The sequence below is a fragment of the Taudactylus pleione genome, unplaced genomic scaffold (genome assembly GCF_031769625.1).
Source record: "Taudactylus pleione unplaced genomic scaffold, aTauple2 ptg000015l, whole genome shotgun sequence".
In the NCBI taxonomy this organism is placed as follows: domain Eukaryota; kingdom Metazoa; phylum Chordata; class Amphibia; order Anura; family Myobatrachidae; genus Taudactylus; species Taudactylus pleione.
The window spans coordinates 26,136,077-26,163,582 of record NW_028284417.1 but is presented as its reverse complement, the minus strand read 5'-3'; the positions used below and the strand labels follow the sequence as shown (position 1 = coordinate 26,163,582).

General features: G+C 41.4%; 1 protein-coding gene across 3 annotated transcripts in view; it reads left to right on the top strand.

The window, feature by feature from the left end:
* The window catches only part of BACH2 (BACH transcriptional regulator 2), a 344,951-nt gene that overhangs the window by 202,688 nt on the left and 114,757 nt on the right, over positions 1 to 27,506 (top strand). For all 3 annotated transcript variants that reach the window (XM_088470806.1, XM_088470825.1, XM_088470814.1), the window contains one exon: positions 24,359 to 24,613. In XM_088470806.1, coding sequence (XP_088326932.1) covers positions 24,359 to 24,613 — 255 coding nt within the window. The remainder of the gene's footprint in view (positions 1 to 24,358; positions 24,614 to 27,506) is intronic.

Below are 27,506 nucleotides of genomic sequence, written 5' to 3'. Positions count from 1 at the left end.
CTGTCAGCAGCATACATAAGTAAATCCAGCCCTCGCTATTAAGAGGTTAGCCTTTAACCTGTAATAAAGTGTAGACAGAAAAATATTAAAACAGTAATATTTTATGTAGTCAATTTCGCCCTGGCACAAGCCCATGTGACATGTGGCGCTCCAGCTGTTGTGGGACTGAGAGACCTGCCATGTCCTGCTGTTCAGTGCAATTAAAGGAACGTAAGTTTTCTGATGCTCCAGCTCTGTAGTCGGGATCATGTTAATAATTGTATTTGAACCCTGCACTATTATTGTAGTTATTGTAAATTGGCCAAGGGATATTTGGTGTAGGTTTAATAGGCTTTATGTCATGCAGTGTATTTTAGAAACATAAAAGGAAAAGCTGGAATTTGTAAAACTATTGATCGTTTTGTGAATGTCATTGCTGTTTATCCAGTGCTTAACACAATCCACATACATACAGTAATCTGTGGGCTGTGTGACCTGACAATATTAAAAGAAAGAAACTACCGACGTGAGAAAGTTATTTTCAAAACATTGGCTTATCTAGGACTGCAGCTATGCAATAAGTAATGCACACCTTGTACTAACCTTTTTGCTGTTGTGATCATCAGTTTGGAAGCAAGCAGTTTAACAGTACCTGAGAAAGGATTGAAGGTAGAGCTTTTTTTGCCTACAGCATTTTAAAATGGGGACTTAGATTATGGCATGTGCAGAGAAAGAAGTCTAAAGTCTCATTGGTTTCAGTGTCTGGCTTGCAGTCTCCTATATAACAGAAACATGGTACATATTCATGGACTAGAACACTGGCATAACCAGTGATGTCGCCACAAGTTCAAAAAGACCTGCTTTTTATATATAGTAAGTAGGGATAAAAAAAAATTTCACCCAAGTCAAGTTTCTTTGCAGGACAGGCTATACAGACACTTCAAGTTTCTCTACTGCTTCAACCTTTCTGCTGAATACATTTTTTGCACAGGCCAAGTCACAGCCCAGACCTTAAGCCCATAGAATAGAGACTTCTTACATTGATTCCAAGTTTTACATAACAAAAATTTAAAATAACACAGGTCTGCGAAATTTAAAGTATTGAAAGCTTTTTTAATAATACTTTTATATTCTTAATTATGCTCCTATGTACATCAAGAAATAGTATATTAAAAAAATGACCACATCACATTTACCTATAAGGGGGTCACATAAATTTTTAAGAAAAAACAAGAAGTTTAATTGTTTTTGACATATTTATTGTGAAATACGAAGAAGTGTAGATATCACTGTGTTTGTTTTTGTCTTAACTACATAATAAAATAACAATAAAATCAAACAATAATAGAAACAAAACCATAATTATTGAAAAAATTGTTAATATCTTGTGGGGTTTTTTACTTCAAACTTTGTTTTGCCGCTTTTCTCTTATAAGCTTTTTCTGTGTCATCTGTGTGTCATCCAGCAGTAGTCAGCCATCATGCTGACATCCCAACGACCCTGGTATCTTCTTTCTACATCTTTAACGTCTTGGTGGAACCGTTCACCCTGTTCTTCACTGTAGTCTACGAGATTATTCGGGAAATGCTCAATATGGGAATTCAAAAAAATTACATTTAAATTCATTTTGCAGCCAAAGTTTCTGTAACGATTACGCATTTCCCTGACAATTTCTTTGTCGCTTGGATCCTTGACATTGCCTAAAAATTTTGAAATCACTTGTACTGTATGAGTGGTGTGTACTGTTTATGTACTGTGGGCCTGATTCAGAGCCGGACACTCTGACAAGAGCGCTCGCTCTGAATCAGGGCCCTCCTACCTGTTGTTGGAGCGGCCTCCTGGCCGCTCGCATAGCTGTGGGTGACCACCCACAGCTTATGCGAGCGGCCAAAAAGATGGTCGCGATGGTCAAGACCATCGCGACCATCGGGCTTGCGACGAGACCCTGCGGTAGGGTCTCGCTGCCGCAAGCCCAGGAGTGCTTTTGGCTCTATCAGAGCCAAAAGCACTCCCACTGACATCACTAGTGATGTCAGTGGGGCCGGCCCCAGACGGGAGGCGTTCCCATGGGAACACCTCCGTCTGGGCAGCCACTCCCCCGGCACGCCCACCAAAGGGGGCGTGCTGTCACTCACCATTGACAGCATGCCCCCTTTGGTGCGAGACCCATAACGACGGCTTGGCCGTCGCTATTTGGGTCTCGCGCATGCGCACGACGGAGCTCCCTTCGTCGTGCACATGCGCACTAGGGCACCATCGACCCGCTTGCGAGCGCTCGCGAGCGGGTCTGAATCAGGCCCTGTGTGTGTAGTATGTACTGTATATGTATGTGGTGGTAGGCAGGGGTTAATATGAGCCGGCACAGTGCAAAACTGTGTTGCATCTGTTGTATGTGGTTCCACCCTCGCCAGCTCACCTTGTAGTTGTAGTTGAGTGTGTTCAATGTTCCTTTAGACAATATGGAGTTTAGGCCCTTTGTATATTTCAGCTCCAGGACCACGTGGACCTTAATCTGGCACTGGGCGGGGCGGGGGGGGGGGAGTTTTATGACTAGAACTGAATTGCAACGTTCTGTACTACCGACTGAACTCTTTTAAGACAATGTTTTATAATTAATGTAGGCAGAATACATTTATTACATGTTTTGCAGCAAAACGTGATGCGATATGCAAAATCGGGAGTCATTTTTGCGTTCAGAAGCTAAAAATCTATAAGTATCACATAAATTCGTTAAAACAGCTCTTTCATCAAAGACCTGTGTAATTTAAATAAAGTTTTAGAATTTTAAACATTTGTTTTCCTGTTTAATGTGGTTATATGAGAATCTGCTGCAATACCAGCTGCAGATGATATGTGGCAATGCACCATCAACCCTGACAACTGTAAACTCTTTTAACTTACTGTCATCAGCGCTGTTATAAAAGTCAAGTCAATAAGGATGAACAGATTTCACATCTATGTAGCCTTTACAATGGACTCACGCCTACCTGTCTATGCACAAGCAAAATTGGATTTGTGCCTTTTAAAGTTCCATTTAATTTGCCTGTTTATATACTTTGGCTTCCATATTCTGGAACCCATCAACTTTGGCTTCATCCCTTACTATTCAACCATTTCCAACACATCGATTTTAGTTTTTCCCCCATGACTTCTCTTAGGACTAAGCGGCTTGTCCAGTTATGTTGTGTTTCTGTTATCTATCCTCACCAAGTGGTTCTCCACAGGGAGCAACCAGCACCCAGACAGGTTATCTATATTTTTAAAATGTTTTAGAATATGTTCTAGAATCCTCTCCTCAGTGGTCTCTTGTTCTTTCCAATATATTTAGGGGCATTTTTATCAAAAGAACTTTGTGGGATATCCAGCGAAAGCCAAATTTCAAGCATGTCCAGAATTTATCTAGACCGATATCTGCTGCATCTCCCCGTTTTCGATCACAGAAGCAGCCCCATAGGGTTCTATGAGGGCTGCTATATTGTCAGATTTACCACGCTCAGAAATGTCAAGCCTTCCAGAGCTTGGCACCAGTAGCTAATGCCATCTTCAGGTGGCATTAGCCCATAGTAGCCTGTGAGCTTACTATGTAGCCTCTGAGCTTTTTATATGGAAAGAGGGATTCTTTGAATTAGGCTGGCCAAGTCTGAACGTGGAAGTAAAGTAAGTTAGTCCGGAGCACGTGTTCAAGCAAGAGATTTTTGCTAAGTGTGAATGAAAATTAATTTAGCTTTGCAAATGTACTCATTATCGTATCCCAAACGCATTAAAATTGCAGAATATAACAAATATGTCCCTATAGATGACAGATCCTATTATATAAATCAAAAATAAGGTATTGCAGTCAGGGGCTTAGCATGGAATTATGATGTCCAGAGCAAGTTCATGCTACACCTTCACCCCATTACTCTAGTGTGTTTGACATGGGTATGTTTCTAGCAAGTTGAAGTGAAAGGCAGCATGGCTAATGTCAGACATGGGTATGACTTATCCACTGGAGGAAGGCAATGGTAGGAGCAAGAGAGCCATAACTAGCTGCCAGAGGACTAGGTGGCCAGCTCAAGTAGGACATGGAAGCTCTCAGGAAGAGTACCTACAGTATGGTAGTTACACCTATGCCCTTACTTTCCATAAGTGGCCTAAATGGTGCAGGCAATATTACAGTTTCCAATTAATTTGGCACTAGATTTTTTGAAAACCATTTGATTTTTCAGCGAAATACTCAGAAAGGACTGGGATAAACTTTAAAATATGTAATAAGTCACATTTATTTTAAAGGAGACCTTCAGCCATTAAAATTGGCCATAATATAATAAACTAAAATGCAAGAGCCCCTCCCTTGAGACACCCACCATTTGGTCAATATTCTTGTGTGTTCTTTGAGCCTAGGGAATGCTAAAAGTATGCAGGGCTCATTCTGTGTGTCAGATGTCAGCTTATGCTGTTAGCTGAGATCTGATACACACTGTCAATACAAGCTGTGTTTCAGCTGGCTGGACAAGCTGTAGTCAGTACATATCCAAAACACAGTCAGCTCCATCATAAAGAACATGAAGAATATCCTACAGTATTGGAGGCCAGTAGAACAAAGAGTGAGCCTGGCATTTGGGTGAGTATTGGACTAAGGTGGGCCAGGTGATGGGTTGCACTGTAACATACTTGCCTACTTTTGAAAAAGCATTTCAGGGAGATTGTGAAATGAACACCTATAAGCGCGGCGGTAAAGTGGGCTGTACTGCTACATCTGAGAGGTGTGTCATAAAATTTACAACCAAATGTAAATGAGCCCCAAAGCAGTTACTAAGATCTACTTGTTGATGAAAACACACTGATACTTATCAGAAAATACGTGTAGCCATAGGGATCATTGTGCTTTATAACCGATGTAGGGAAATGATACTAATGATACCATTTAAATGTATTCTTCTCTGCTTTTAATATATAACGGCTTCATAATGGGGGTAAGGTGCAATCAGGGAGATTGCTAGACTTTTCAGGGAGACAGGGAGATTGCTACTATTTCAGGGAGTCTCCCTGATAATCAGGGAGAGTTAGCAAGTATGCGCTGTAATCTTTAATGTATTTCAGTAGAATTGTATTTTGATGACTGAAAAACATGGACTAAATAATTGTTTCTAATCAGGTCAATATTTCTGAGCAGACCAAATAAGCCAAAGAACACTGATGCCCTGCTGAAATAGTTATTCCCTTAATTTAAAAGTTTTTTTATATTTTTTTTGACTTATGCCAACACTAAAATAACGGTTTTAAGGATTTTTTCCCTTAATTATCATTTTTTGGATTTATTAACACAGGAGATATCGGTGATATCTCCTGGTTAAGTCAGCGTGCGTTAATTACCACACTGCCATACTTAAGTATGGGGATGTAGAAATTAAAATATTCATCAAATTCTGAAAATTATGTATTATTGAAATTTGGTGTTACTGTACGCCACTCTCAGGTGGTGTACAGTGTGATATACTTACCTGCTTTCAGCTGGGCAGATCCTTCTTCAGCTCCCTCCGTCGCTCCCTGGTCCCTTCTCAGGCTTCTGTCTGTGTGTTCTCCCCGCCGCAGTGCTGCTGCTGCCGCGCAACGTCTCCACACTGTTCCCCGGTGACACTTGTAAGTGCTTCTTCAATTAACTGCACTTACAAGTGCCACCAGGGAACAGAGGGGAGACGCTGCCCGGCAGCAGCAGCAGCATTGTGGCGGGGAGAACATAGTAAAGTTTAGAACAAAAAGTCTACAGCCCCCTCTGCCTGTCCGTCCTCCCCTTGTAGCCGCTATACAGCCATGGCCAAAAGTTTTGAGAATGACAAGTATTTGTTTTCACAAAGTTTGCTGCTTCAGTGTTATTAGACCTTTTTGTCAGATGTTACTACTGAAGTAAAATTACAAGCATTTCATAAGTGTCAAAGGCTTTTATTGACAATTACATTAAGTTTATGCAAAGAGTCAATATTTGCAGTGTTGGCCCTTCTTTTTCAAGACCTCTGCAATTCGCCCTGGCATGCTGTCAATCAACTTCTGGGCCACATACTGACTGATGGCCGCCCATTTTTGCCTAATCAATGCTTGGAGTTTGTCAGAATTTGTGGGTTTTTGTTTGTCCACCCGGCTCTTGAGGATTGACCACAATTTCTCAATGGGATTAAGGTCTGGGGAGTTACCTGTCCATGGACCCAAAATGTCAATGTTTTTTTTCCCCGAGCCACTTAGTTATCACTTTTACCTTATGGCAAGGTGCTCAAATGCTGGAAAAGGCATTGGTCGCCACCAAACTGTTCTTGGATGGTTGGGAGAAGTTGCTCTTGGAGGATGTTTTGGTACCATTCTTTACACATGGCTGTATTCTTAGGCAAAATTGTGAGTGAGCCCACTGAGAAGCAACCCCACACATGCATGATCTCAAGATGCTTTACTGTTGGCATGACACAGGACTGATAGTAGCGCTCACCTTCTCCGGGCAAGCATTTTTCCAGATGCCTCAAACAATCTGGAAGGGATTCATCAGAGAAAATAACTTTACCCAGTCCTCAGCAGTCCAATCCCTGTACCTTTTGCAGAATATCAGTCTGTTCCTGATGTTTTTCCTGGAGAGAAGTGGCTTCTTTGCTGCCTTCTTGACACCAGGCTATCCTCCAAAAGTCTTTGTCCTGTGTCATGCCAACAGTAAAGCATCCTGAGACCGTGTGGGATTGCTTCTCAGCCAAGGGAGTGAGATCACTCTCAATTTTGCCTAAGAACACAGCCATGAATAAAGAATGGTACCAAAACATCCTCCAAAAGCACCTTCTCCCAACCATCCAAGAAAAATTTGGTGACTGACAATGCCTTTTCCAGCATGATGGAGCACCTTGCCATAAGGCAAAAGTGATGACTAAGTGGCTTGGGGAACAAAACATCGAAAGTTTGGGTCCATGACCAAGAAACTCCCCACAACTTAATCCCATTGAGAACTTGTGGACAAACAAAAACCCGCAAATTCTGACAAACTCTAAGCATTGATTAGGCAAGAATGGGCAGCCATCAGTCAGCATGTGGCCCAGAAGTTGATTGACAGCATGCCAGGGCGAATTCCAGAGCTCTTAAAAAAGAAGGGTCAACACTGCAAATATTGACTCTCTGTCAATAAAAACCTTTGATCCTTATGAAATGCTTGTAATTTTACGTCAGTATTTCATAGTAACATCTGACTAAAAGGTCTAACAACACTGAAGCAGCAAACTTTGTGAAAACCAATACTTGTGTCATTCTCAAAACTTTTGGTCATGGCTGTATATATTGGATGTACAATTACTAGAGCTGCGGAGTTCCCTGATCCTAACAGCAGCTCCCACTTGTGATGCTCCACGCAGAGCACCGGTGACTCCCACTGATGGTACCGATGTCACTCTGCCCAGACCGCCCACAACACGGAATAACCACCTGGGGAGGGGAGGAATGGGTAAGACCGGATCTCAAACTATTTTGGGGGATAGAAGTCAAACTTTCTAAAGAGGACATGGCAAACAATCAGATTCCTGCGATCATTTTATAGAATGTACTAGATAAATGTTAGCTAGGATCTGATTAGTTGCTATGAGCAACACCAACACTTGTCCTCTTTAGATGTTTTGATAAATCTCCCACAAAATAATGTGTAGAATAGATATGTAATAAAAATGACTATGGCAGAATTTGTCATGGTAACGGCTCACACTAATAAGCATATACTATTTTAGTTTGCAATTAAAAAACTAAATAAAATCTGATTTAAAAAGTGCTTGTAACATTATAATTCAACAAATTAGCATAGCAATTGAACTGGCATTCATTTATTTATATATGCATTCATTGCAAATACTAGTATTACAATTTATCAATCCACTATATAATGAGGAGTAAGCAATCAACCAACCAAGGATACTGTACTTATACCCTCTGTTAGAAAGTATAGATTCACTGGACTGTCTTTTGCTCACAGTACAAATGTATAGTATGTGATCTTTCCATGGAGCGCAGCCTCTCTGTCCTCATAATATTATTCAGGTGATTAGCTCATTAATGGCGGTCACCAACATATTCCAACTTCATGAGTCTTGATCTGCGAATTAGATAATAAATCCTTTTGTACTTTTGTGTACAATTTGTGTCTGTCATATGGTATTTCTCACATGGTCAGACTGGCCCACAGAGGTACAGGGGAAATCACCGATGAACCCCACTGCGTGAGGGCCCCACCCCCTCCAATAATATTAGGTTCCAGACTGTGCACTCATCATTACTCTATTGGAGAGTCTGTTACCTGGTAAAACAGGAACATGGAGGCATGGACTTAGGGCCCTATTTAAAATGTGGTTGTAATGTGATAATGTCACCTTAATTTGCATTGCGAATTTTGGAAATATCACTTGGATGTACTAAAATCTACATGCGGTGAGCTCCTCTCTGCATCAGGTCAGCTGATCACCAGGCTCCTGCATTGTGACCCTGGCATCTAACTTGTGCTGTAAATGGAGATGCTGGTTTACAGCACAAGTCAGATGACTGGGTCAAGGATCCCGGCATCGGCTCCCAGTTCTGCTCTGCCTGTCAAATCAGAGCAGGAGTCTGTGAAAAAGGGGAAAACCCGAATAACAACATCTTCAGGTGGCTGAATTATCTCAGGGCTTCCCCTGGTATTTTCTTATAAGTCAACTTTCATCAATTTGAAGCGATTTACTTACTAAAAATATGCTAATTATACGAAAACTGCTCCAAAAGTCAAACTAAAATAATATGAAAAATTCCTTTCTCACTTTCTTTACTAAAAAAAAAAGCTATGATAAATAGGGCCTCATGTTTTATTGTGTGAAAATAACATTTAAAATATAGCATATTGTAAACTAAGAATGTAGTTGTGGAAAAAAAAAGTAACTAACACTTAAGTCATCCCAGTGACAACATCTTAGATAATTACACCTTTTTTTTTTTTTCCCCTTATCATATGTAGAGTGCATTAATGTGGTATATATAGACAGGATCACCATCATGTGCTTTATTATAATACAAATTAAATATTATACTGCATTCCTAGGACTATCGGAGTATTCACTACAGTGTATTGCTGTTATCAATCTGGTACATTACCATGCATGCATCAGTATTTACTAGAAAATGGCCCCGATATGTACTCTATAGGCTATGTCCTCTCTAATGGTTGGACAAGCTTCTGTGGTGGCTGGCCACACACCTTAAGCATGGGGCCCTACCCACTGCATTCACCTTTATCCCCCAGTCAACACTGATCTCCCAGCGTGGTGCATTTCATCCAAGATTATCAAAACCTTTTCATAGCTGCCATTTTCAGTCCAGACTGATCTTGAATTTGTGGGGAAAATATTGCCCCTAAATTTAATGAATTAACTCTCCAAAACAAAGTTTAAGCATACTACCAAAAAACAACCAACGAATGTTAGATATCAATGACTACCTCTTAAGGGGCCTATAAATTAGGCGACCTGAAAAACTGAATGAAAGTCTAGCGTTCAGTCCTTCAGGTTGCCGGGTGCGGTGCCTGCACTGAACAGCGTTCATTGCAGGAGCCCGACCTCTTATCTGTGAACATGTGGAACCTGACGATCGTCAGCAGGTTGACGAGCATGTTCCATAGATGGTCTGCACCGCATCTCTGGTCTTTGCAGGCTATCCATTAGACGACTTTCTGAACGTTCCGACCAAAACCTCCTGGTTCAAAAAGTCATCTAATGGATAGGCCCCTTTAGTCTAATTCCTAACATTATGTTATTGTATACGAGTAAATTTAACATTTAGGAACAACATTGTATCTATTCAGAAAATAGACTGAGAGAATACAGATTAGATTCCCAAATACTGTAAAAATGGCATCATACCAAACTTTACAAGTACCCAACTACCAATGGTTATTGGAACCTTTTCTTGCTTATTATAGAACATCCTATGCTAGATTCCACTTATTGCTTATGTATAAAACATTGTATAAAAAGTGTTCTTAGACCGGAGAGATGTGATTCAGGCATCCTTCTGCACACTAGACCTGGGGCTCCCTCTGCTGGGGAGTATTATAGTGAATTTTCTCTACAAAAATGAAAACTATTAGTACAATGACATTTTAATTGCTCAGTATTCTGTGTATGCCACAATCAGAGTGACAACAGCTACATTTTAGAACACTCTAGATACTGCAGTTGTCAGTGTTATCAAAGACTAGTGGGCTCTATTTCTGATAAAGCTGACACCATTTTGTGCCCACCATTTATATATGGCGGTGCAGGGACCTGAGGCGACTTCCCTTCCATTTACATAAAGTATATAATGAGTTGGGTTTGAAAGAAACAGACCTTGAACACTCACCCTTATTGTAAATTAGAGTGAGATTTTTATTAAGTTAGAGACCAGTTGTTGTATAATTTCTTCACATAGTCTCATATGTAGTTTTTGTAGCATCAGGAGATTCCTTTCACTGCAGCGTGTGCCACTGTATAAATCTCTACTAAAGTATATGGCTCTTCCATATTTGTAGTTAAGCTATTCCATTAGAGAAATCCCTTAGGGTTTACTTACCTACTTTTTAAAATACATTTTAGGGAGATTGTGAAAACAACACCTAAGAGCGTGGCGGTAAAGTGGGCGTTTACGGCTACATCTGAGAGGCGTGTCATAAAATCTACTTACATACAAATGTAAATGAGTTTCAGAGCCTTTAGTTCTTTCGTCAGTACATATATATGTACTGTATGTGTATATATATCAACAGCTTCATAATGAGGGTGCAGTCAAGGAGATTGCTAGACTATTCAGAGAGTCAGAGAGATTGCTACTATTTCAGCAGGGGCAAACGCAGGATTTTTACAGAGGGGTTTCCTCACACACATACTGTGTGTATATATATATATGTATGTATGTATGTATGTATGTATACACAGTGCACTAAGTCCACTTGTGTTTTATTAAAGTCCAATATGAATGGATCCAAACAAGCGCTGCTACCTCGAATCGCGGCTTCACCAAAACCAGAACCAATTATTCTAGGAAGAAGATGAAAGGAGCGCACATTGTAGAATCAAATCAATCTTTATATAAATGCATAAAATCACATACATCTCAGTTAAAACAACAGCATGTAACATCAACTGATAACCACCGGATCTCATCACTGCTGGAACTGTTATGCGTCAATACCGAGTCCTTACACGGAGAATCATCTGCTTATAGCTGACTCTCTCATGGACATCCAGACACACCCAGGGCCGGTTCTCCCATTACGCATGGTATGCAGCTGCGTAGGGTCCCATATAGTGGAGGGCGCCTCAGCTGCTTACCATGCGGGCCGCGGGCAGACTGTCTCTGTTACACAGCTGCACCGCGTGTGTAGCGCTGACCGGATGGAGTTCGGTCATTGCTACACAGTGACAAACACACAGGTGCCTGCAGCTGTGTGTTTGCTTTAGCAGCTGATGAGAGTCAGGCAGACTCTCATCGGCTGTTGCTCCCACTGCCAGAGCCGGGCAGTGGGTAATGGGAGAGATGTCATGATGTCTCTCCCATGATGCAAAGCGGTCCGGGAGGACGGACGGAGGAGCTGATAGCAGCGGCGGGCCCAGGAGCAGGAGCGGGGTTTCAGGTAAGTGGATTTTTTTTATTTTTACTTAGTCCCTACTGCTGGGGGGGGTACTACTACTGGGGGCACTACAACGGGGGGGACTACTACTGGGGGCACTACAAGGGGGGGTTACTACTGGGGGCACTGCATGGGGGGGGAACCTCCACTGGGGGGGACTACTACTAGGGGCACTACAAGGGGGGGACCACTACTGGGGCACTATATAAAGGGAAATACTTGGGGGTACTGCATAGGGGGGGAACTACAACTGGGGCCACTGTTTAAAGGGCACTGCATAAAGGGTACCACTATTGGGGTCACTGCATGCGGGGACTACTACTGGGGTCACTACATAAGGGGATTACTACTGGGGGCACAATGGGCACTGCACAAGGGGGACCACTACTCTGGGCACTATATTAGGGGCACTGCATAGGGGATACCACTACTGGGGGCACTGCATAGGGGGACTACTACTGGGGGCACTATATAAGGGGCTTACTACTGGGGGCACAAGGGGCACTGCACAGGGGGGACCACTACCGGGGGCACTGCATAGGGGGGGGACGCCAAAAAATTTACTCGCTTACCAAAAAATTTGGGCTAGGGCCGGCCCTGGACACACCATAAACCAAAGCTCCTGCCTTGGTGATAGCTCACTTAGAGTAAGTGATGAATACAGCAAGTGTCCAACTGGTGCCGCCCCAAACAAGTTTCGTCACTCAGTGACGAAACTTGTTTGGGGCGGCACCAGTTGGACACTTGGTGATAGCTCACTTAGAGTAAGTGATGAATACAGCAAGGCAGGAGCTTTGGTTTATGGTGTGTCTGTATGTCCATGAGAGATGATTCTCCGTCTAAGCACTCGGTATTAACGCATAACAGTTCCAGCAGTGACGAGATCCGGTGGTTATCCGGTGATGTTACACGCTGTTGTTTTATCTGAGATGCATGTGATTTTATGCATTTATTTATATAAAGATTGATTTGATTCTGCAATGTGCGCTCCTTTCATCTTCCTAGAAAAAAAAAAAAATATATATATATATATATATATATATATGTGTAATGTCACACATACCTTACACTCACACACCTACAATATGTCACACATACATTGCACACACACTTACCTTGCAGCAGCTGCGGGTTGTAGACCTGGCAGGCTGGACCATGTCATTAGGCCCCTCCCCCTAGCGACAAAATGCCATGATTCGCTGGTCAATCGGGAGGAGGTGGAACCAAATTATGCGATTCGAATGGAATTGCATCATATTGGCTCCGTCTCCTCTTGATTGAATTGCAGCATTTTGCCGCAAGGGGGCGGAGCATAAGAATATAGAGCCTGCTCCCCAGTCTGTCACTAGTGCTTTCAGGGAGTCTCCCTGACAATCAGGGAGAGTTGGCAAGTATGCAGTAGGGTTTTTTGTTTTTCTTAAATATGCCCCTTTTAAGAATTTGGGAACAGATTCTATTGAATTAAATATTTTTTTGTTCTACACCTTTTAGACTAAAGGTCAGAATATAAACACTGCAGTTTATTCTCATGTAAAGGAAACTAATGTAACGCTTAATTATAGTTTTCTGACACTAAAATATAGTTTAAAAATGTAATAAGTAAAAAAGTAATCCCTTTTGGAGCTTGGAAATTCCCTTGAGGTCATATATACATACATTTATAATTATGTTTTTAATACTCTATACATAGCTCTGTTTTCACCCTGCACAGCAGACGCTTGTGTGTTTCTTTGAACAAATGCAAATGAGTAAGAGCTGCTCAGGGCTGAGAGGAATTTTTGCTTTCCTTTAAGCAATCTGATTGTAAATTTCTTTATGATGCACTATTCATATTGCTGATCTGGAAATTTTTATTACATGGGGAGAAAGAAGACATACAGTCACAATTTTTATTTTATTTCTTTTTTACAGAAATTACTTTCAGAACATTTTTGCTCAAATAATGAGTGGCAATGATGTATACATTTGCATAAAACTTTCACAATTGTTTAACAAAAAACTGTTTTTAGTTAGCAGGAGAAAACCAAATAGTGCAGACCGCATGAACCTCAATACTGGAATATGTCCCATATAAGAACAATTACTTAATTCATGTTTTATGACATACATCACTAAGAATTTCCAATAAAGAGCTCTCTATTAAATGCTTTGTGCTGATGTAAATAGTTCACAACTGTGGTCCTGTGATGCCTTTCTTTTAATGTCATTGTAGTCATTCCTCTGCTTGAAATCAAGACTGAAAGAGAAGTTTAAGTAATCACTGTGGCCTGAGATGACCTGATTGCCTTTCATTCAGATGGTGCTATTATAGCAAAGTAGAAACCATTTCAATGGCATAAGCTTTGCAGCAGTCAACAGTCCTCCTAGAAATTAAAGTTGTGACCAGAGTTTTTCACATCTACATAGCAAAGAGCTTTGTCCAGAAGCTGGGGATAAAGCCCTAATGCAAGGGGGAATACGTTAGTAACTAGCTGTAGCCGAAATGCGAAATTGAAATATTGCTACTGCTTGGATTAATGAAGAGGCTGGGGTATACAGCATCAGGTTTAGCAAAGGGCAAAGCCCTATTATGGAGCAGTTCTCAGTATGAGGATCGTCAGATTTTGCAGGCAAGGCCTTCACATTAGTTGTAATCTCAGAATAGTGATTATATATTAAAATTGTTTTTAAAATACTTTAACAATGGTTCAACTCAAAGAGCAATCCAGAAAGAAATAAGTTGTTCTTTTTTTATTATTTGTTTTATTTATTATCCTTTTTATACAAGGGGAACTAATGGCCTTGAGCTGTGCTTTAGTGCTACTGCACATGCATCCTATGTACTAGGAACAATACATAACATTTACACAGAAATCTCCGGCAAAGTGCTAATTTACACTTCAGATCACAGTCCCCATTATAATCAATGGGGACTACGATCTAATGCCTATGACCGCCCAGTTGTGATGTCTGGCCAGGCATATCGAGCGGCTCAGGCCAGAGCAGGTAGACCACTGCTTTCCCTCACGGCCATTTGGCTGCGCCTCATATCAGTCATACTGTCTCAGCATCAGTTGTAAGATGGGGCTGGTAGAAACATAGTCAAATATTGAAGTGTGATCAGATCTTTGCTTCTAAAGGGCACACCAGCATATGAAATCCGCAACTGATTGTCAAGTTCAGCAAACCATCATGTCCTGGCTTCAGGCACTTGACACTGATGCCGGGATAAATGCCTTGGTGTACCATTGGAATAAATGCTTAGACAAGTTTGGGGACTATGTGAAAAAAGAATCTGTACCAAGGCCATACTATTGATTATATATATTTGTAGGTGTTGAATAAATGTGCGCAATGAGAGGTCTTGTTACCTTATTTATTGAACCACCCCTCGTATAATATATTTTTTGCAGGGTAAGTTTGATAATGGCTTTTTGTGATTTGAAGCACACTCCAGTTATATCAAATTCATAGTTTGAAGATTCTTATTTGACAGCATTTTTTTAAGGATATAATGTATGAAGTGGGTCACATTATAACTAGACATACACTGATTACATGTACTGTATCTGATTAATGTGCTTTCTGCCTTGTGCCTGTAGGATAAGCTAGGACTAAATGAATGATGTGTGAATTAATTAAATTGCCATTGTCATGTTTACTTGCTTAGCTAGTGTAGCATTAAGATTGGTGCACACCTATATAATTCATGGCCGGCTCTATGGGTGTTTGACCCGAGCGGTCGAACAGGGGCGCCACCCATAGAGGATGCACCCTTCCCCAGCATCCCGATTGCAGCGGGACAGTACTGTCCCGTTGTTCCACCCAGGGGCGCCGAGAGGGGGGGAAGCGGGTACAGATTACCGGGGCCCGGGCTTCCTGAGGGGCCCGGCGGGGTCCGGCGCCGCTCCCCCTCCCTCACAGCAGCCCAGCACACAGTGTGTGCTGAGCTGCAGTGGAGACTGCTCGTGGCTGCTGAGCAGCAGCCACAGCAGTCTCCTATGCCTGTGGGGGGGAGCGATCACACTGATCGCGCCCCCCCTGGCTTTGAGCAGGGCTGAGGGGGCACAGAGCGCCCCCCTCCCCAGCGCGCAGCGGCGCTGCATATCTTTGTTTTTCCGGGAAGGGGGCGTGGCCACACCTCCTGCAATTAGGACACGCCCCCTATTACCTGGGCCCGCCGCAGCTCTCAGCGGGCCTGGTTCCACCCGTGGGCTGAAGTGGCCCGCGGGTGGTCAAGTCCGGGGGCTTGGGTACCCCCACAACCGCAGCTGTGCAGCAGTGCCGGGACCCCGGAGTCTGAATGGATGCTGTGCGCATGTGCGCGGCATCCATTCAGTGCCTTGAGAGGGCTGGGGGAAGCCCAGCTAGTGAGGCTCCCCCCAGCCTGACGGTATTTGGAGGCATGCTATGCAGGCACGCCCCTCAGATAACGTCACATAAGGAGGCATGGCCTATGGTAATTAGGCCACGCCCTGTGCGAAATAGCAGCTGCGATCACCTTAGCGTCCACTGCTGAATCAGGCCCCTAATTCTGTGCACGCAGTGTGAGTGTAATTGCAGCCAACTTGCAACTGTGGCCCTGTAGCCTCCTAAAGAAGCAGCAGGTAGTCAAAGCTGCAACACCAGGTAGGAAAGAGAAGCATAACTCTACCCCGATCCTGGTGTACTGTCCCGAGCTGTATAAATGGGTGTACCTCACGTCATGCTCCTCTGCTAATGGAGGAGGGGCAATGATTATACAGTGGTGCTGACTTCAACACTTGAATTACCCCTGAAAAGAGATCTAAAATTATGATATGTGTTTAGTGGCAATGCCAGGTCTATTGACCTACTGCCCCTGCCATGTAATAAGGTCAATTACACGCCCCTATAGTGTTCTCCAAAGTTTACAACCGGAGCTACGGAGGCTAGAGCAGAATTGCTGGGCCCTTCTCCTAATATTACTATGGCGCCCAACCATGTACTGTTCCGCCCCTGCATATGTAAATTACCATATTTGTGTTAAACGTCCTCAAGTTGAAACAAATCAGGTTGACTTGTTGCTTGCAACATAATAATAAGTGTATTGCTTTAGATGTCTTAGGGAAGTCATTCATGACTCATAGCCAACATTGCTTTAACAGTTAACAATGAATGCAAATAATTTCATAGAAATACCAGCAAACTTGCTGAATTAAAACAAGGTACTCTTAGTACTGTCTACAGAAGCTAGTAGTCAGTACTAAGCTCCTCATTCGCTGGATATATATGTAACTTGGTATTTGTTCATAGAATCAGGAGCCCGGTCAACGTATATTAAGTTATTGCACAGTATATGCATAATGTACGCATTTCTCTTACAAGTTAGTTTGCACTTTAAAAAGATAAGTACAAGGTCTGTACACACTCTATGTACTTTGAACTTATTTAAAAAAAAATACTAATGAAAATGTATCCGGACTATAGATAGAAAGAAAGTTAAAAGGTCAACAATGTCTAGATAGACACCAGATGTTAGACAGGCAATAGGTTGACAGGGACAAAAGGTCTACATGGAAGAAAGTTGACAGGGTCAAAAGGTTGAAATGAAAATGGTCGACCTATAAATTGTCGACCTATAAATTGTCAACATTATTTTTTATTAATTTATTTTTTAGGCACTTACCGGAAGGTTAGGGTTTAGGCACTAGATGGAATGGTAACCTATTGTCTGTCTAGCTAGACCTTGTTGACCTTTTAACTGTCTATCTTTTATACCGCACCCAATGAAAACAAGTAAATACTTCACCTACAGTAAAGTCAGGTACACACTATGCTGATCACTCGGCAGATCAGATAACTGGCTTGATCTTCGGAGTGATTATCCGATCAGTGTGACCTTTGTACACACTGAGCTATTTCTAGCTCAGTGTGTACATTCTTCACTGGATCGGGAGAGGTTGAGCATCTTAAACTGCACATAAGATGCGACTTACCGATTTGACCTTTTGCTGGAGGGTTTTAAGCCGTTTACCAGTTAATTCTCCTGCATACACACCTATACAATTACCGGGCCAATCAGAGGTGTTCTGCCTGATAATTATATCAGGGCCGGCTCCAGGGCTAATAGCGCCCTGTGCCGGCCGAGTGCTGTGCGCTCCTTATCATGCCAACAGTAAAGCATCCTGAGACCATTCATGTGTGGGGTTGCTTCTCAGCCAAGGGAGTGGGATCACTCACAAGTTTGCCTAAGAATACAGCCCTGAATAAAGACTGGTACCAAAACATCCTCCAAGAGCAACTTCTCCCAACCATCCAAGAACAGTTTGGTGGCGAACAATGCCTTTTCCAGCATGATGGAGCACCTTGCCATAAGGCAAAAGTTATAACTAAGTGGCTCGGGGAAAAAAACATTGACATTTTGGGTCCATGGCCAGAAAACTCCCACTCCCCATTGAGAACTTGTGGTCAATCCTCAAGAGGCAGGTGGACAAACAAATACCCACAAATTCTGACAAACTCCAAGCATTGATTAGGCAAGAATGGGCGGCCATCAGTCAGTATGTGGCCCAGAAGTTGGTTGACAGCATGCCAGGACAAATTGCAGAGGTCTTGAAAAAGAAGGGTCAACACTGCAAATATTGACTCTTTGCATAAACTTAATATATTTGTCAATAAAAGCTTCTGACACTTATGAAATGCTTGTAATTTTACTTCAGTATACCATAGTAACATCTGACAAAAAGGTCTAAACACTGAAGCAGCAAACTTTGTGCAAACCGATACTTGTGTCATTCTCAAAACTTTTGGCCATGGCTGTATATATCTGTGTTTTTGGGGTTTTTTATATAACAGCTTCATACTGGGGGTAAGGTTTAAAAGGGTGAGATTTCTGGACTCTTCAGGGAGTCAGGGAGATTGATACTATTTCAGAGAGTCTCCCTGAATCAGGGAGAGTTGGTAACCATGCATTACACCAGTGTCTGTCAGTGTTGCCAGGCAATAATAATGTGGGTTAACTCATTTTTAGTGAATAAAATGAAATGCTAATAAAGAAAATATATATTACTATATATAAAAGTGTATAATTTATTTGTACAGATAATACAGAGTGTGTGTGTGTGTGTGTGTGTGTATATATATATATATATACACACACATATATATATACACCAGAAAATAGTTACAAGTACAATTTATTGTCTAAAAAGTAATAAAATACAAAAATTATTTTTGAGCTAAATATTATTATGGAATAAAAATAGAAAATGTCTATTAAAGTAAAGTGACGGTAGATATAATAAAATTCTACTACATTTAACTCAAACAGCATGTTTCTCTGACATCTGCTTCATCAGAAAATGTATGAGTTTAGGAATACAAAAGATCGTAAAATTACATGTGCACCCACCCCCTCTTTGTGACTTTTGTGTTTGCAGGTCTGCAATATGCCTCTTATGGAATAGGGGTCACAAGTACAGTTTAGGTTCAGTGTAAAATTCTGCTTTGTTATAGTGCCCCTGCTCAATAAAACAAATCTAAATGGCCCCTAAATTGTTTGGGAAAAATATAATAGCTGCCACAATATTTCATTCAGAAAATCTTAATAAAATGCAATCACTGACTATAAAAAGCATGTTACTGAGATGCATATACAAGCTACAGAAATAAATGTAGCACAATGCCCTGAGTTATATGCCCAGGTTTTTTTTTCACTGCAATGTTCTAAGAGACCGCCAGTGACAAAGGAAAGCATGACATAGCAATTTGCTGCAGCTCTCTAACCTGTTAAAACGCTAACACAGCTGTAATGTGTAATTACAGAAATTAGTGCGAGAATTGTTGCACTGTATAATTATCTTTTCCTGAAACTTTATTGCTGAATGAATTATTAATCCAAATCAGTGTTGTATAGAATTTCCAGGAACAAAAAGAAAGTGTATAATTAAATCACATCAGTTTTATTCTTGTGCTGGTGTTTTACTGTGCTGTAAATTGCTGATTAATTGGTAAAAGTGTGTAGGAGTTTCAGGTGGTTGGCATCTGCAGGTTTCGCTCACGATCAGACCAGTGTAAATAGCTTGGTTTGTTTGTTTGTTTGGTGTTTTCTTAGTTTTACATTTTTTGCTATAAGATGCCATTGTATCAAATCCTATGTGCTGATGGTGTGTGGTTATCATCTACATTAAGGATCCAGCTGTAGTCCCCAAATAGAAAATGGATGGAGCAGTCTTCTTTCACGCATGTGGCCAAAACATATACCAGCCCAGTCACCTGGTGCTGGCGCCCAGGTGTCTACTGTACGTACATGGGCACCTTAACTGCAGTTTTACACAATGTCAGATGTAAATTGTTATTACCTGAGTGAGACTGTGATTTGAGATTGTGACCATGATTGTTTGAATGTATTCTGAAAATGAGCACTAAATGTGGGTCCTGGAGCTGAAATGTACATCTGTTTCAATTAATTTATATTGACTGGTGCACATGTGCTTATTATGTAGTGTACCTTGCAGCATGAACATTTCTATTTATCTATAGAATTTAATTGAGTGTGGTATTTCTATATCTCCGCAAACATATGTACTGTACAAAGATGCAATTTGAGGTGATTTTTGCAATTGTACTCAACTGTCTATCATTGGAGAGCCAGTATTTACTAAAGGGAAAGTTATTCACTGCTCTTGTTCAAATATACAATAGATAATTTACATACTGTAACTTCAAAATAATCTTTCTACTAAAATTAGATGTAAAGGTCACTTTTTTTGTCAACTAATTCCAAAGCTGTGGGAAAGCAAAGCATTACTGCTGTCCTCATTCTTGGTTGAAATGCAAAATCATAATGTTTAAAGCACCGTATAAGTGAAAAACCGGCATAGTGCATAACTAGCCAAGGCCTGTTGAACACTAGACGATGTGCTGTATGAACGATATTGGTGAAAGATTTCCCCTTCTGTAGTGCAGGACAAACGATATTGGGTGTACACACTGAAATATATCTTTAAAGCTATCTTTCAGTGAAGTCATCCTGCCACATCTCTGAACAGGCAATTCTTGACAACACAGTATCGTCAGATTGGTCTGCATGTACGGACGACAAAAGACATCGTTAACCATCCGCAGGAGCGTGCATCGTTGGTCGTTCACCGCATACACACTGAACGATATATCGTTCATAAAAATCGTCTAGTTTGTATGTGGCTTATTGCACATCGGTTTAAGGGCAGCTTTTGCAAAGGAGTGGAAGTTTGCACAGGCAGAGTGGAGGCATGGGGCTGAGTGAGGGCGTTTCTTGTAAAGTACGGAATAGGCGCAGCAGTCTGTCTAGTTTTGCGGAGTAGCAGAGACTAGTTTTCCTTTTGTGGAGCGATATTATTAAAATGAAATACATTTTTGGTCATAGGGGTTGCAAGGCCATGACCACGCCTTAACTTGTATTTTCACCAGCTCAGAGCATGCGATCTTCGGGTCTCATCTTATACTTTTATGGGATTTAAGTGCATTGCTGGCGCACTCCGATCAATGTAATAAATAGCTTCACACACACAAAACTGCTCCATGTAACAATGACAGTCCTTTACTGTCATGATTCATTTATGTGTGAACTTACACTGAACGGAACAGCACTGTTGGGCCTAGTTATCATCACTAATGGTCCCCATTACACATGCGGAAACACTAGTTTCCGCATGCTTTATGTAACAGGCCCTTTCAGGATTCAGCAATAAGTTTTCAGAGTTTGCTACCAAAAATCAACACCATCTGCAGATGGTGCTGGTTCCTGGCACCCCGCTCATTCATATGAGTTCAGGAGTGGGAGGAGAGATCCGTGCGGATCCCTCCACTGCCTCCGCAGAGCGTGACCTTTGGCTGTGCAGAAGGCTGGTACTGTCTGGTAAGGAACACTGCTACTGAAGTAGCAGTGTTACGGAGCAGCTGTCCCCGCAATAGAGAATTGCTTTGGTAATTATTTATCCACTGCTGTAACTCGCGGCGATTTGGATACTTACAGTGCATCCGAAAAATATTCACAGTGCTTCACTTTTTCCACATTTTGTTATGTTACAGCCTTATTCCAAAATGGAATAAATTAATTTTTGTCCTCAAAATTCTACACACAATGTCCCATAATGACAACGTGTAAAAAGTTTTTTTGAGATTTTTGTAAATTTAATAAAAAAAAAAAAATAAGACATCACATGTATATAAGTATTCACAGCTTTTGCTCAATACTTTGTTGCTGCACCATTGGCAGCAATTACAGCCTCAAGTCTTTTTGAATATGATGCCACAAGCTTGGCACACCTATATATGGGCAGTTTCGCCCATTCCTCTTTGCAACACCTCTCAAGCTCCATCAGGTTGGATGGGAAGCGTCGGTGCACAGCCATTTTCAGATCTCTCCAGAGATGTTCAATCGGATTCAAGTCTGGGCTCTGGCTGGGCCACTCAAAGACATTAACACAGAGTTGTCCTGAAGCCACTCCTTTGATATCTTGGCTGTGTGCTTAGGGTCGTTGTCCTGCTGAAAGATGAACAGTCGCCCCAGTCTGAGGTCAAGAGCACTCTGGAGCAGGTTTTCATCCAGGATGTCTCTGTACATTGCTGCATTCATCTTTCTCCCTATCCCGACTCTTTGAAAAGTTGCCTGCAATGTATATAGTCTTCTATCCATTTCTATCAATAATCTGAATAATTCATATAAACAAGTTCCAGCATATTTTCTGGAATTTTGTTTTATTAGTTTAATAGTTTTTATGTAGAACATGTTTTTATGATATTAAGCATATACAGTATACTATTAGAACTACAGCATCTAATCATGAGAATATATACATAAAAATTATGTATTATTATTATTACTACAGTGCCAAATAGTGGTCAGATTATCAGGAACCATTTCAAAATGTCCTCATTGCATCACTTTGCAGTAGGTAGCTAATGGTGTACAGGGAAGTATTTGCCAACAAATAGCGTACAAATATATTCTGTTTCCAAAAGAAGCAGTTTACAGTATCATGAGTGTTTAGATTAGCAGTGGAAATCATTATTTTTAGCAGTGCATAGTAATTCATAGTATTCTTACTGGCAGCGTTTTCTTGCACTGATTGATACTGAGCAAACGGGTTGCGGTCAAAATGCCGACAGCCGGGAAACCATCTGACTAAACCCCGGCGTCTAAATCCTGGCGCAGGACTAAAGACAGGCGTTGAAATCCTGACGCCCGTCTAGATCTCGACGCCGGAATCTAGACAGACTGCTTCCCGAACGAAGGTAAACCAGACAGTGTTAGCGCTTAGCCGTAGGGGGAGAGGGTTAGGTTAGGGAACCCCCGGGGAGACTTAGACTTAGGCACCACCCCGGGAGGGTTAGGTTTAGGGTGCGGGGAGGAGGGTGTTAGGGTTAGGCACCACCGGGGGGAGGTTAGGGTTAGGCACCACTAAGGGAAGGTTAGGGGGGAAGGGAGGATGGTTAGGGTACTTACCAGCCCCAGTCGTGATCCCGACGGTTCGAGCTTCCAGCGTCGGCGTTTAGTCAGCCGGCATTACATACCGATTCCGAGTGAGCTGTGCATCAGATTGCAAAATTACACTGTCTGTATTTGTAGCAGTAACTGATACTTATTGAGACCAAGTGATGAGTACAGCATTTCAGAATAATATTAACGCCCTGGGTTGTTTCCAGAACTACCTCTATGAAGGTCATTACTAGTCTCCATGTTTAGTAACATATATGGCAGTGATGTGTGGTCAGGTGAGGCAGAGCCTTTCCTGTCATACCGCAGTATATTTCTGCATATACCAGACTTTTATTTATATGCTATTCTGAGTGTTTGGAAACTACACCCCAACTATATGGTACACTGCCTTGCATGTTTATGTATGGTGTATTGCTTCATTTTATATATAATAAATATATATATATATAGCTTTTGGATTTTTTTAATAAATAAATAATACAGTATTTCACTCTGAGGAGCTTTCTTCTTTTTTATATACTTCTAGTATTTATTGGACTAATTGGGGTGCATTGTCCCCTAATAAGAGAAGACCGCAGTGAATCAAGAGAGAACTTCATGTATTCTAACCTTGAGAAGGAAATATTGAATGGTGGAAAATTGTGTGAATTGACATTCGCTAATCATCTATACCCCTACTCTTTGGTGCAAGGACTATACCTGTATGTTTTTTTAATTGCTTTGTTATAGGAGTGTGTTTGAGACCACTCCGGTATAAGATTTGCCACCTGCTGTTTGGAGCGCTGTTGATCTTTTTATATTTTGTTCAGTATACCTCAGAGTTTTGACTATAAAAATTATTTAAAAAAAGTAAAGAAAATAATATAAATATCTGCTTTGTATTATTCTAATAATTTTTATAGTCAAAACTCTGGAGTAAAAAGTGTATGGCAGATGAGGCACTGCCTCCCCTGTCTACCTTTTCTGCACATCCCTGATCAAAACACACCAAATGTTCAGCACTATATACTGCTGTACCTTTGAGAATATTAGAATGGAATAAGAGGCTGACCAGAAGCATTTTAAGGGACGTGCCTTGCTATACATGGTTATTTTGTTCCTACAAAATCATTATTATATTTTTTGCACTGTGTTTCCAATACACAGAAGTGTGGCAATCCTTCTCCCTTCACTCGCTTTCCTGACTAATGACAGCTGGGAGCTCTCAACCCCATCATTTGTCATTTAGGGATTGTCTGATTACACATCTGTTTTGCTCCCAACCTGGAAGCACTGTTAATAGATAAAAAAAATTTTTTTTGCTCACAGTATTTTTGTTTTGTTGTATTTTTCAGGGTCTGAACGGAATGTCTGCAGATGACAAGACTGAATCGCCCATGTACGTGTATGAGTCAACTGTGCATTGTACTAATATTCTACAGTGCCTCAATGACCAGTGGAAACAGGACATTCTCTGTGATGTCACTTTAGTAGTGGAAGGAAAGGAGTTTCGAGCCCATCGGGCAGTGCTGGCTGCATGCAGTGAGTACTTCCTGCAAGTACTAGTTGGGCCAGCAGACCATGGACTGGTAATCAGCCTGCCAGAAGAGGTATGACTTTTATCATTACAAGCTGTGGGAGAACATATAGTTTGTGCTACAACACAGGGAGTTCCCTTCTGTTAGATTAGTACCAACACAAATTTAATAGCTAAGATTGCAACTTAAATTTGAGCTACACTCAGATATTTCCGTAGATGCGGTTATATTTCAGTCATTTATTTACAAAGCAGTGAAGGAGAGCTATGAGCGGGGAATGCCCTTTTTCTGTCCTAATAGTCATCTGTAAGGATGAGCAAATTTGCAGCAACAGTTTTGCATAAATCGAGTTTAAACAGAACAGCATATTTTCTACTTCTGCCTTTGGTTCCCCGTTCCACACTGTCATTTCTTTAGCATTACACAGAATTATTAGTCTATGAATAGAGCTGGGATGATGAGTCAGTTAAGTATACTGTGTAGTGTGGTTGGGGTAGGACTTGGGAGCAGTAAAGGTAAATTCTGCTGGTGAAATGGGTGAAACATTGCACCCACATGTGGCATGAGGAGAATATAGTTTGAACACATCACTCAAATGTAGTCATATAATACGATTGCACTTTCAGTGCATACAGATACCACAGGTACTAGATACTGTAGTAGGGATCACTAGGGGTAAGAATGGTGGTGTGATATTTGTGCTGCGGCTACTTGCTGACTGAAAGTTACTGTACAGAAACATGTCTCATGCCAGGCCAACATTTATTGATCTGCTATATTTATACAGGCCACATCATAGCAACATTCTGGACATTTCTGTTTGTTAGAACATATCCACCATGCACTAATTATAACTAAATAATTTTTATTGATTAGACCATAAGAAGGGATTGTATGGGGTCTCAATGGGAAAATACATAGTAAAAACAGAAGCTATTGAGCACAGCTGCCCTTTTACTCCAGACACAAGCAGTGTGTGTGAATATATGTGATGTATTTCATAACATTGTATTTTGGACATAACTGTAGACCAGGGGTGGGGAACCTTTTTCTGCCGAGGGCCATTTTGATATATATAACATTATTTGCGGGCCTGGTATAGGCTACGCCCCCAGTGTGGTATCATACAGGGGCGGGTCCACAATGACCGGTGATTACAGCAATGCCTGGAGCATCCTGAGGATGCTCCGGGGAGCTGTAACGGCTGTGGTGTGACCGTCTGAAGTGTCTTAAGAATACTCCAGGCAGCTCTGCTGCATAGATATTGGCTGCAGGGTGCCATTCTAGGTACCCTGCTAGCAAAATGAGGCTAGCAATAAAAAAGCTCAGAGGGCCAGACCAAATAATTTGAGGGCCTTATATGGCCCCCGGGCCTAAGGTTCCCCATCCCTGCTGTAGACAAACACTTAGTAGCTTTGCATGTGATTAAAGGAGAAGTTGGGCTACAAAAGAAACAAAAGAAAAATCTGCTATATACATAAATATGTAGAAGGTGTACATCACATTATGATTTCACATATGACTGATGCCTGGACAATGAGTTATGAATGTTGGAACTAGGCCGAGATAAGGTGTTTGGCAGACTCAGGAGTGAGATTACCTAATGCAGGTGATATGGGAAGTATAATAGGAAAAACTACCCAAACTGATTACGTTCTTTTATGCGGAGTTGCCATTTAAACAGCCCCAATTGTCTTTAATTGGGTTATTATATAAGTAACAGTAAATCTACCCCAGTGCTTAGTAGGCAATTACAGCAGTACATAGCCTAATGGGATACTCCTAGTGAGCAAAGAATTAATCTTAAGGTGCCCACACATATAGCGACATTTTACACGATCTGGCCGATTTCGACGAATCGGGTAAAAAAAGTACAAATCGTGAGTTTATACTCACGAGCACGATGCCGATGCGTGTCCCCGCTCCTCGTACATCGTATCTTCTGATCTGCCGTGCTGCAGGGCAGATTAGCCAATCTGGGATACAATGCATTGGCTGCAAGATAGATCTTTAGTCAGATTGGACATTTTTAACTCCAAATCGTGATCACGATGACAAGGGAGCTCCCGTGAAAGTTCATGAGGAAATTGGCCATAAAATCGTATCGTGAGGACATCGGTATGTGTGTGGGCACCTTTAGCCTGCCCATTTCTTGTCACGTTTCCAATGTTCATGTATAGACCTACATTGTCCAGTATAAAGGTACCCACTAGCCACTTTGAGTGTGCTATTACTCACCTCTTAAAACTTAATGGGGCTGATATTTTACACTACCCCAGATTGTCCAACTAAACTAATAAATAAAGACAGAGACAGTAAATGGCGTTAAAGGTGTTTTCTATTGAACCATGGGAAGTCACATTTTGTAGTGGGCTTTGATCCCTGGCAATTTGCCTTTAGGGCAAACCGCTCAACCGATGATGCTGTCTTAGCTGTTTTGCACCAAGTGCAGTCTCATTTAGAAGTTAGGGATACCTACGCAATCATTTTATTTGTAGACATTAGCTCAGCATTTAATACTATTGTACATTCTGCTCTGATTGCTAAGCTATTTGGGATGGGTTTAAATGGTTTTACTTGCAGATGGCTGTTAAACTTTTTATCTGATAGACCTCAGGTGGTCAAGCAGGGGAGATTTACTTCAAAGGTGCTTAATGTTGGAGTCCCTCAGGGGTGTGTCTTGATGCCAGCTCTGTATTCATTGTTCATCCATGATATCACCATCTGTGGTCTGATAACTAACGGGGATGAACTTGCTTATAGAGCTGAAGTTGCTAGAATGTTTAAGAGTAAGCAGTTTTCATCGCTTCACTCAAACATGATAAAAACAAAGGAAATGATTGTTGATTTCAGGAAACGTAGTGTTCCTATAGAGGCCCCTGTCTGTTTGGGTGTCTCTTAAATTGTTGGGGTTTTTTATTTCTGATACTCTGACATAATCTTTTGAACGCCGCCATTTTGACTA